A 12255-nucleotide genomic window follows, 5' to 3' on the forward strand; every position below is an offset into this window, starting at 1 on the left:
CCGATGGGTGTGAGCAGAAGGAGATGAGGTGCCTCTAGAGCAGGCGTTGGACGGAGGAGATGAGGTGCCTCTAGAACCCTATTAAAAGCACCGCCACTATTTCTCATTAAATGTTCCTCTGTATCGCACCACCGTTTCTTTTTCTGTTTTCTTTTACCCTTTCTGTTTCCCTTTCTGTTTCTTCCCTCTCCTTATATAAACTTTCTTTGTATTGTACAATCTCATTATTCAAATAATACGAAAGAGGGTTATACTGTTTTCTTCCTCTGATTTCTTCTTATTCACTTCTCTAGGTTTATTCTCTTCTCTTTCCACAAAGCATTTGCTCACACACAAACGCCACTTCATGAACTTCCACAATGCACAGAAGCTTCTTTTGTTGTTCTTCTATGATGGTATCAGAGCTCTTCTTTGAAGAGCCCTGTTGCGCCAACCCTAAATCTCCTTTTCTTTATTGTCTTTTGTTTCTTTCACAATTTCTTGCATAATGGTAGAAGATTATAACAACTCTTCTAGTTTTCTGTATCTTCATCCTGGTAAAAGCCCATCCATTTCTCTTGTGTCTCCACTCCTTGAATCAAATAATTACCATGCTTGGAGCAAATCCATGTTTACTACCTTAAGTGTCAAGAACAAGGTCTAATTTGTTGACGGAACTGCTAATGAACCGCACAAGGAGGACGTCACTCACAATGCTTGGAAGAGGTGCAACAATATGGTGGTCTCCTAATTTGTCCACTCTGTTTCACCTAACATACGACACAACATTCTTTGGATAGACAATGCTTAAGCCATATGGGATGACCTCAAATCCATATTTTTCCAGGGGGATCTTCCACGGATCTCTGCATTGCAAAATGAAGAAGCTTGCTTGCGTCAAGGAGATAGCACCATCACATAATTCTTCACTAAGCTTCGTATCATATGGGATGAACTTGAGAATTTTCGTCCTGAACCGGTTTTCTCGTGTGAAATATCATGTTCTTGCATAATGACTATGATTATTGCCCAAAGAAAGCATGAAGATCATGTCCTACAATTTCTTCGAGGGTTGAATGAGCAATATGGTAACATTCAATCCCATGTCCTTCTAATGGATCCCATGCCCTCTCTTCCAAATTTTTTTTCATATGTTGTGTAGTAAGAAAGACAAGTTATGAATAACAACTTTCTTAATGCTTTAGAAACAAAAAGTGTGGTTGTTGTTAATCTTGTTTCATGTTCATATTGTGGTAAAAATGGACACACTGAGTCTGTTTGTTTCAAGAAAAATGGTTTCCCTGCCAACAAGAATTATACCAATCGAAAGGCTTGCTCTTACTATGATAAAGCTGGCCACACCATTGAGGTTTGCTACAAAAAAACATGGGTTTCCCCCTAGTCACAAGTTTCACAATAGAAAAAGCTTCATGACCAGAAATCAAGAAACCAGAACTAAGAGTCAAGATGATGCTCCTGATCATGAAGTTCGGCTAACTCAACAGAAATATCTAGCTTTAATGGCTCTTATCAAACCCATCAATGATGAAGGTCCGCATCCATTAACCAAATTAGTTCTATAGTCTCTACCTCCACTACTACAGGTAAAACCATTTTTGGTCTTAATTAACACAAAGACAAAGGTAGTGTCTCTTGGATTTTATATTCTAGCGCATCAGATCACATTGTTTCTTCTCTTAATCATTTACAATCCTATGAAAAGATTACCCCAATTACTATCAATTTACCAAATGACATGCAAGCAAAAGCTACTCATAAAGGAGTTATTCAGATTTATGACAAGATCATTCTAAAGGACATCCTTTTCATTCCAGATTTTTGTTATAATCTTACTCTATATCTAAATTGGTTGCACACAATCATTTATGCCTTACCTTTACTAATACCATTTGTTTTATTCAGGATATGAAAAAAAAACAAGAAGATTGGTTCAATTAATTCTCACGCTGGTTTATACATCTTTCATGACTACAACAACATCAGACAACACTCTATCAACCCTGCAAATATTTACCAAATATGTAAGTTGGATGTAATAATCTTTGGCACAATCTCTTGGATCATATGTCTTATAGAAGTTTAGATATCTTAAAAAAAAATACCACTGTATTGACTCTAGATCTGATAACTACAATGCCTGTCATGTTGCTAAACAAAAATGTCTCCCTTTTCCTTCCAGTACTTCTTATGCTTTACATCGTTTTGATGTTATACATGTTGATATTTGGGGACCATGCTCTATTTCTTCTTTACACTCTCATAGATATTTTCTAACCATTATTGATGATCATACTCGATACACTTGGGTACATTTGATGAAAACTAAATCTGAAACCCGCCAACATCTCATTCATTTCATTTCATATGTTAAAAATCAATTTTAAAACTACCATAAAGGCCATTAGGTCTGACAATGACAATGAATTTACTATGCATGATTACTATAAGATTGAAGGCATAGTTCATCAAACATCTTGTAATGAAACATCCCAACAAAATGGTATAGCTGAAAGGAAACATCAACATCTTCTAAATGTCACTAGAGCTTTAATTTTGCATTCTAACATTTCTGTTCAGTTTTGGACTAATGCTATCAATTATGCTACTCTCCTTATTAATATCATGCCTACACCTTTTCTGCAAAATAATTCTCCTTATGACAGGTTGTATCAAAAAGATTTTGATATTAGTAGACTCAAAGTGTTTGGTTGCCTATGCTATGTGAGCACCCTTCAAGGCAATAGGAAGAAACTTGATCCCCGTGCCAAGCCTAGTCTCTTTCTTGGGATCCATCCTACTACCAAAGGTTACATAACTTATGATCTTGAAAAGCATGATATTAAAATATCTAGAAATGTTATTTTTTATGAAACTGATTTTCCTGATAAAAACTCTACCACTATTGATAATCTGCATGTTCCTTTACCTTTGAGTAATAATCAAATATCTTATGATCATGATCATCCTTATGAAATTCTTACTTCCAACAATTCTTCTGATTCTGAAAACAATGATGAAGACAATATAGAGAATGACACTCATTCTCCATGGTGGTCCACTAGAGTAAGAAAACCCCCTGCATATTTAAAAGACTTTCAAATCTCTTCCTATAGCAACACTAACACTAAATATCCTATTGATCGTGTTCTAACATTTGATAGAATATCTACTGCATATAGAACTTTTCTTTCTTCTCTAGACAACATTGTTGATCCACAAGACTACAAAGAAGCCATACAATACCAACATTGACAATCGACCATGTAAGAAGAAATCACTGCATTGGAACAAAATCATACATGGACCATCACTACTCTGCCCTCAAATAAAAAAGCTATAGGATGCAAATGGGTTTACAAGACCAAATGCAACGCTGATGGCACAATAGATAGATTCAAAGCTCGCCTCGGGTACACTCAAATGAAGGGCATTGACTACTTTGACATTTTCTCCCCTGTTGTAAAACTCACTAGTGTGCGCCTTATCTTATCTCTTGCCTCTGCTAAAAACTGGCATCTAAGGCAATTAGATGTCAATAATGCCTTTTTACAGGGAGACTTGCATGAAGAAGTCTACATGCAATTACCACCAGGAGTCACTGCAATAGGTCCTAGCCAAGCTTGCCTCCTCCACAAATCCCTCTACGGTTTGAAACAAGTTAGTCGTCAATAATATGATAAATTATCTTCTTTTCTCCTCTCTCACGATTTTACACAAACATCAGATGATCATTCTCTCTACCAAACACAATGATGATAAAATTGCTATCATGCTTGTCTATGTAGATGATATAATATTGACAGGAAATTACATCAATGACATTAATCACATTACCAATATGCTTAATGATTGTTTCAAAATTAAAAATCTTGGTAACTTGTCTTACTTTTTGGGTTTTGCGGTGGCACGAAGCAGTGAAGGTATCCATCTCTCCCAGCGCAAGTATGCTTTGGATCTTCTCAACGAAACAAAGATGCTTGATGGTGCTCTTGTCAGCACACCAATGAACTTCTCTACCAAAGTTTCCTCTCAAGGTGATCCTCTTGATGATCCTGCTGCCTTCAGAAGATTAATCGAGAGACTTATCTACCTCACCAATACTCGTCCCGATATCACCTATATGCGGTCCACCGTTTAAGCCAGCACATTGCTTCCCTAACTAAGCTTCATCATCAAGATGCTTTCAGAATCCTGCGTTACATCAAACAAACACCAAGTCAGGGAATTTTTTTAAAAGCTACTAACATTCTCACTTTAAAAGCTTATAGTGATTCAGATTGGGCTGGTTGCCCTAACTCCCGCAAATCTACCACGGGATACATTGTTTACTTGGGCAATTCCCCAATATCATGGAAATCCAAGAAGCAATCAACTGTGTCGCGCAGCTTTTCCGAGGCTGAATATCATGCTCTTGCTTAAACTGCCTGTGAAGTTCAATGGCTCACCAATCTTCTCACTGATTTTTGCCTTCCGTTCTCTCAACCTGCTACCATCTTCTGTGACAACCTCTCTGCAATCAAAATTGCTACTGACCTGGTCTTCCACGAAAGAACCAAATATATCGAGATAGATTGTCACCTCATTCGCGAAAAAGTCTAGCAAGGCACTATCAAGCTTCTCCCCATCCATACCACTTTATAACTTGTTGATATCTTAACGAAGATCCTTCCTCCTTCCATCTTCCATACCATCAATTCCAAGCTTGACACTCTGAACATCTACGCCAAGCTTGAAAGGGGCTATCAGAACACTATTAAAAGCACTGCCACCGCTTCTCATTAAATGCTCCTCTGTACCGCACCACTGTTTCTTTTTCTGTTTTCTTTTCCCCTTTCTATTTCCCTTTCTGTTTTTTCCCTCTTCTTATATAAACTTTCTCTGTATTGTACAATCTCATTATTCAAATAATATGAAAGAAGGTTATACTGTTTTCTTCCTCTAATTTCTTCTTGTTCACTTCTGAGTTTATTCTCTTCTCTTTCCATAATGCATTTGCTCACACACATACGTCACTTCATGAACTTCCACAGTGCACATAAGCTTATGCTGCTGTTCTTCCATGACTTATTACGATTAAAAAGATAGATTTAATGCTATTCTCTGATACGGTCCTTGCTTCTTTTCCTATAAAAGAAATTCATGACCCGTAAGAGATGAGACTTGGAAAATTATGACTTTTAATCTTTTTATAATAAAGGATATTAAAGATATTTCACTAATAATATGGAGATGCAGGAAGAAAACTCGAGTGTTGAAAGAATTGAGTTAATGTTAGTGTTTGGTGTCAAATTATGAATATACATACATCAAAATTTGGGTTATTTTTTTCTTTGAAAGTGTTAGATATCAAAATTTGAAGAATTTCAGATAAAAGATGATACTGATTTTAACATGTAACAAATTTAAATTTTAAAACGTAATAATGTAAAAGAAGTGTTAGTACAAATTTAATCAAAAATGCCAAATTGATTTTTTTTTACAAAAATAAAATCTTCACTAAATAAAAAACAAATATAAAAATAAAAAAATTAAATATAAAAACTAAATTACTCGTTAAATCATAAATATATTATCAAAATATATTTTTTCTTCACTGTTAGCTACACTTAATTACATATTAAAATAAATTAAATAACCAATCAAGCCTTCGAAACTTTACAATGATATGCAAAATAAGGCTTGTTTGGTAAAGTAATAAACCGCTGGGTTACGGTGTTGCAAAGTTAGAAATCATTCTTTTCCTAGATTATTTGTTTAATGCGTAATTATTGTCAATTAAATAAAATTTAACTGAGATATTTTAATTCAATGATGATAAATAATTTTAAGTTCATAAATTTAATTTGAAAGAAGAGAAAGCCATTAAAATATTAAAAAGTTATTCAACAAAAATATTTAAAGATTTTGTATGAGTTTTTATTTGCTTAATTAACTAATCAATTCTTCTAAATACTAAATCATATCAAAATAAACTTATCTCTACTTCCATTCTATATATAAGTTTATCGTTGAATAATATATTAAAAATGACTTTAAGTTTAACTCATGATTATCCATATCATCCAAAAGTATTTTTTTATATATTATAAATTCTCTTTATCTCAAATTAATATCAAATATTTAATATATATATATATATATATATATATATATATATATATATATATATATATTATATAATAAAAAATGTGGTTATATCACACTTGTAAAAATTTCATAAGATATTTGCCAACATAAATGTTAGAGAGCATTCCAAGAAAAAATGACATAAATGTTTACACTCGTATACTGGAAAATTTTGAACACCATTGTAAAGTCTGCTTATTTTAAGAGCATCATCTTCTAAAATAAACTAGTTTTTGCTCCTCTTCAGCGAGGTTCTCACATTTCTAAGAGTCTTCAAGATCATGCTTCCAAAAAGAGAAGTCATTAAATTATGTGTTATTACCTCATAAAACCAAAGAAGCATAACAATATCCTAAAAAGAGAAGTAAAAAACTGTCTGAGTAATAAACCATAGCCTAAATCAACTTAATATACAAACCAAATGATGAAAATCAAGCCACAAATTCAATGAAACTACACAACATAATATACAAACCAAATGATGAAAATTAAGCCACAAATTGTCTGAGTATGTGAGATTTTTCCTAGAGAAAGATCATGCCAGTTCTAATCTGCGTTACAAGTTAAATATCATATGCATCTCAATATGACACGTTTCAACTAGTGCCATGTAACAATCTCAATGCCATGTTAGATAAAGGGCTACATGAAACAGAATAAGCATGAAAACACACTTGACACAACAATTACCATAAAGTAGCATTGTCTTTTCTCATCATATATACTTTAAAACATGTTGGTCATCGAGAAAAATTTGTAACCATCACATTATTGAAACACTGTCATTCACTAAACTGCTACAGAAATCAACAGTTCACGGGCTGTGAAGTTCAGTTCTGTTGAAGATGTTGTAGAGGTTTCCTCTTAGGAAATGCACTCCTTGAAGGTGTTTTCTTTGAAATTTTAATGTTTTCTTTCATGTCACTAGCTCCAAGAATATCCCTTGCACGTTTCATAGGCAAACTCGACATAATCTTCAACTCTTTCTTTATAAATGATTCACGGAGCTTACGACTTGTACAATTTGGTGGTGTTTCCATTTCATCTCCACAGAAAGTGCCTGCAAATAAAGGTTTACAAAAATATCACAGATGATTCCTATATATAAACAATTAATTTGTACAGGTAAAGAAACTCTTGATTGCATTGCTTTAACCATAACTTATATACTTTACCTGATGCAGACATTTGTTGATGGTTAAAAGTGCATAACTTCATTTCACCTTCCTGAGGCATAGTTGGAGCATTCTCATCTAAATTTTGACCACTTGCATCTTCCAAAGTGTGGAAATCATAGAGCAAATATTTTTCAATGCTTTCCATGTCCATCTTCATATTATGTTGGTTTTTGCCATCTTCTGGACCAGTCACACCAACACATTCATGATCATCAGAGTTATTAATCAACCTGGTAATTTCTTCCTGCACCGAATCATTTGTCATATGCAGAACTTTCTGACTGAATTCTTTCTCCATCTGATCACTTGGCATGCTTTCTTCCATTTTGAAAGTTTCCACAACATCTCCAAGTGCACTTACATCAAAATATGTTTCATCCTCAAAGCCTTTTGTTGCTGAAGGCAGAAGATTATTGGGCAAAATTCCTATGCATTCCTCTGAATCAGCATTCATACATGACTTCTCAATCTCTCCCTCCAACAACTGCTCTCCAACTTCCACGTTGTTCAAGACCATTGGACTAGGTGTTGCACGTATAACTTGCTCACTTTCTTCAACTTGCTTTTCATTGACAATTATTTGCATGTTCTCTTCCACATCGCAAATTCGATTATCAACTTCCTCAGAATCAGCAATCAGACCTGACTTGTCAATTTCTCCCTCCAATAAATAGTCTCCAACTTCATCAACTAGTTCCTTGTTGACATCCATCTGCATGTTCTCCATATCACCAATTCCAACATCAATTCTTGCTGTTTCCGGGAAAAGTTTTGTTTCGGACTGCAACACTTTAGTCTCTGAATTATTTAGCTGCTTGGGGGAAAAACCAATCATTCTATCTGAAGCTGAGCTTAAACTTATTTTTCTTGAAGATACAAACTTCGCTTCAGACATATCAACATTTTCAAACACAATGCCTAGAACATCACGGTTAGAGAGATTACAAATTCATTACTTAAAAATCAAGGGAGAAATTTTGATGAACCATCATTATAAATAAACTTTAAAATAAAACAGTTCACTGTACCTGCAACAACCATTTCATGAACATTAAAATCTGTCTTCACTTCACTTAATGCATCATTTGATAGGAACTGAACTGGTGTCCCATCCGAATCTTCAAAAGTTGAAGATTGGAGCTCATCTGTAAATTGTTCAATAGTCGCATTGGTCTTGTATTCAACTTTCTCAATCTCGTAACTTTGCATGCTTTCTTTCATGTTACAACTTCCTATATCTCCAAGTGGTCTCAGGTCAGAATATGTTTCAAACTGAAAGCTCTCAACTAAGGAGGCTTCAAGGTTATGGGGAGAAAATCTAGAGCATTCCCCTGGATTTGCAATTGAACCTGTATTTTGTGGTGATTTCAACTCCTCTTTACACGTATCTACATTAAGTCAGATGGTTCAGAAAGGCAGCCATAGAACATTATGAAACCAATTATACTTAAAGACATAACGAAGAAATTTGAAAATAAAAACTGCACTATACCTTGGTGAATATTAAGACCACTAGACATGACTTCATTTTCTGGATAAGTGCTCTGAAATTGATCTTGTGTGCCAACTGAAGATTTATTCAAACTAGAAGGAACATCTTCTACAGAATCTTCTGCAGATAATTTGATCTTTCCATCAGTATTCTTGGCTTCAACTTCTGATCCAGTGTTTAAGAGATCGTAGAAACTGCCATTACAAATATTGCCTTCAGCTTTCTGCACTTCTTCTACCGTAGGGAAACCAAAGTCCTCTTGGGAAACATGCATAACACTAACATCTTTTAGGTTTGATCCTTGAAGGCTATTGTGGTCACCTTGTTCTACAACTTCCTCTTCTTCCACCATAGGGTAACCAGATTCCTCCAGAAAAACGTGTAAAACATTCACTTCTTTCATGTTTGGCCCTTGAGAGATTTTTTGGTCACCTTGTTCTACAGCTAAATCTTCTTCCACTGCTGGGTAAACAGATTCTTCCTGATAAACATGTAAAATATTCACATCTTTGATGTTTGGTCCTTGAGGGCTATTGTGATCACCTTGTTCTACAGCTGCATCTTCTTCCACCACAGGGTAAAGAGATTCTTCGTGATAAACATGTAAAATATTCACATCTTTGATGTTTGGTCCTTGAGGGCTATTGTGGTCACCTTGTTCTACAGATGCATCTTCTTCCACCACAGGGTAAAGAGATTCTTCTTGATAAACATGTAAAATATTCACATCTTTGATGTTTGGTCCTTGAGGGCTATTGTGGCCACCTTGTTCTACAGCTGCATCCTCTTCCACTGCAGGGTAAACAGATTCTTCCTGATAAACATGTAAAATATTCACATCTTTGATGTTTGGTCCTTGAGGGCTATTGTGGTCACCTTGTTCTACAGCTGCATCTTCTTCCACCACAGGGTGAACAGATTCTTCCTGATAAACATGTAAAATATTCACATCTTTGATGTTTGGTCCCTGAGGGATAATGTGGTCACCTTGTTCTGCAGCTACATCTTCTTTCACTACAGGGTAAAGAGATTCTTCTTGATAAACATGTAAAATATTCACATCTTTGATGTTTGGTCCCTTAGGGCTATTGTGGTCACCTTGTTCTACAGCTACATCTTCTTCCACTACAGGGTAAAGAGATTCTTCTTGATAAACACGTAAAATATTCACATCTTTGATGTTTGGTCCTTGAGGGCTATTGTTGTCACCTTGCTCTACAGCTACATCTTCCGCAATAGGATAGTCAGATACCTTCTGAGAAAGAAGTAAAATATTTACATCTTTCATGCTAGGTCCTTGAGAGCTATTGAGGTCACCTTGTTTTAAAGCATTATCTTCTTCCACCATAGGGAAACCACATTCCTCTTCAGAAGCATGTAAAACAGTTACATCTTTCGTGTTCGATCCTGGAGCGCTATTGTGGTCTCCTTGTTCTTCAGCTTCATCCTTTTCCATCACAAGGTAACCAGATTCCTCTTGAGAAACTTTAAAAATCTTCACATCTTTCATGCTTGATCCTTGACAGCTAATGCAGTTGCCTTGATCTATAGCTTCATCTTCTTCCATCATAGGAGAGCCAGATTCTTCTACAGAAGCATGTAAAGCATTCACCTCTTTCATGTTTGATCCTGGTGAGCTACTCTGGTCGCCTTGTTCTACTTCGTCATCTTTTTCCACCACAGGGTAACCAGATTTCTCTTGAGAAACATGTAAAACCTTCACATCTTTCATTCTTGATCCTTGAGGGCTAATGCAGTCGCCTTGTTCTGTAGCTTCATCTTCTACCATCATTGAAGAGACAGATTCCTCTTTAGAAGAATGTAAAGCATTCACATCTTTCATGTTTGATCCTCGAAGGCTATTATGAACGCCTTGTTCTGCAGCTCCGGCTTTTCCCTTTTCATATTCACAAATATCTCCAATAAGATTATTGTTGTCGCCCAACTTCTCATCTTCTCCCTCCGACAATTGGTTGTTGAATTCCACTAAAGCAACTGCTACAGGTGCTAAATGTAAACCTCCCTGACTGTTATCATGCTCGTTCTTGAGTCTGTTTTGCATGTCTTCCCCAACCCCACAAATTCCAAAGTCTTCCCTTGTTATTTCCGGGGACAAATTTGTTTCGAATTCCAACCTTTCAATCTCTGAACCTTTCAAATTCTTGGCAGAAAAAACACTCCTTTCCTTTGAACCCGGGCTAGGAGTCACCAAATCAATCACTTCCCCATTTTTGCCACCAACACAATGAAGTGTGGTGTCTTTCTCAGTTCTAGCATTACCAGAACCTACAGGATTTTCCATTTCTTTTTCCTGTGTTCGAAACAAAACCAAATTCCACAAACCAACAATTCAATAACCAACCCAATAAGGAAATAAACAATTAAAAACCAGTCCCTAACACCATGTTCCTAAACAAAATAGAAAATGGATAAAATTTAGTCGTAATTTCCTTCAGTTTATTAGTGATTGCAATTCAAATAATTGAAGTCGGTAGAGAATTAAAAGGGGTATTAATATCTATGTATAACATAAAAGACACCTCTTTTGTTCGTATAGTACAGAGAGTGTGTGAAAATTTTCTTATACGGTTTTGAATCAATAATTTCTTCCTAACAAAATTAAGTATATTTGGGATTATTCTCAAATTAAATTATTTGAAGAAATTTTATTTGTTACTAAAAAAATTACTACTTGAAGAAAAGGGTCGAATGATATGAACCTTGAAAAGCAAGGAGAGTCTGTCTGCCATTTCGCAGCTCTTCAAATTTGCAGGAATGCCATGTTTCTTGCACAGAGCCTGCAGTCTCTTCCTCTTCATGCCATGAAAATCCATCTCTATTACTCTCAGTTTTGAACAAAAAATTCCAAAACAAACTCCAATTTTTGCAAATTCAAACCAAATCGCTTGGAAAAGTAAACGATTTAACAGCTTGGGTTGGTTTCTGGAAGTCAAAATGAGGAGCTTCCTGCTTCTTTGGTATTAGTAACTCAGTGCATATACTTCATTGGTACAATTTCCTATTGAGCAAAGTAACCGTTGGTAGTTTAAAAGACACCATTGAAGTATTTATGTAGTACACGTTCATTTTTGGCGCTCAAATTTGAATTCAAGTTTGAATTACAGTTATCGCAACCTTATCCAGTTTTGAATTTAAAGCTTTTGCTACGAAAATCTATCCATGGTCGGTGGCTTTACACGTGGACTACCAATGAACATGCTCCTGCACGTGATGATAAAAGTGGATGTAGTAGGTGGTAACTTCTCTATTTTATATAGTATTTATTTATTCATTTATATTCTTTGGCTTTTGCTTTTGCTTTGAGCAACATGTTATTATATTTTTAAGAATTTTTATTTAATGTAGTGTTAGTCTATTCTAAAAGTTAAATAAATTGTGACATGGTAGTGTTTAACTATGTCTCAGATTTGGTTTATTATATTTTTAGTTTTAAGGTGA

At 35.1% G+C, this 12255-nt stretch overlaps 1 protein-coding gene and 1 pseudogene across 1 annotated transcript; one reads left to right on the forward strand and one right to left on the reverse strand.

Moving 5' to 3' along the window:
• Positions 1-487: 487 nt before the first annotated feature.
• On the forward strand, positions 488-1609 carry LOC148199340 (uncharacterized; annotated as a pseudogene).
• Positions 1610-6569: 4960 nt separating this feature from the next.
• LOC124848195 (uncharacterized) lies at positions 6570-11927 on the reverse strand. The gene is made up of 5 exons (XM_047325838.2): positions 11517-11927; positions 8797-11107; positions 8333-8692; positions 7302-8222; positions 6570-7186 (listed from the first exon to the last, which is right to left on the reverse strand). The coding sequence occupies exons 1-5, from the start codon at positions 11628-11630 to the stop codon at positions 6957-6959; spliced, it is 3936 nt and encodes a 1311-aa protein (XP_047181794.2). The 5' UTR covers positions 11631-11927; the 3' UTR covers positions 6570-6956.
• Positions 11928-12255: the final 328 nt, after the last annotated feature.

This window comes from Vigna umbellata, chromosome 4, assembly GCF_029865625.1.
Source record: "Vigna umbellata cultivar VRB3 chromosome 4, Vumbellata_1.0, whole genome shotgun sequence".
NCBI lineage: Eukaryota > Viridiplantae > Streptophyta > Magnoliopsida > Fabales > Fabaceae > Vigna > Vigna umbellata.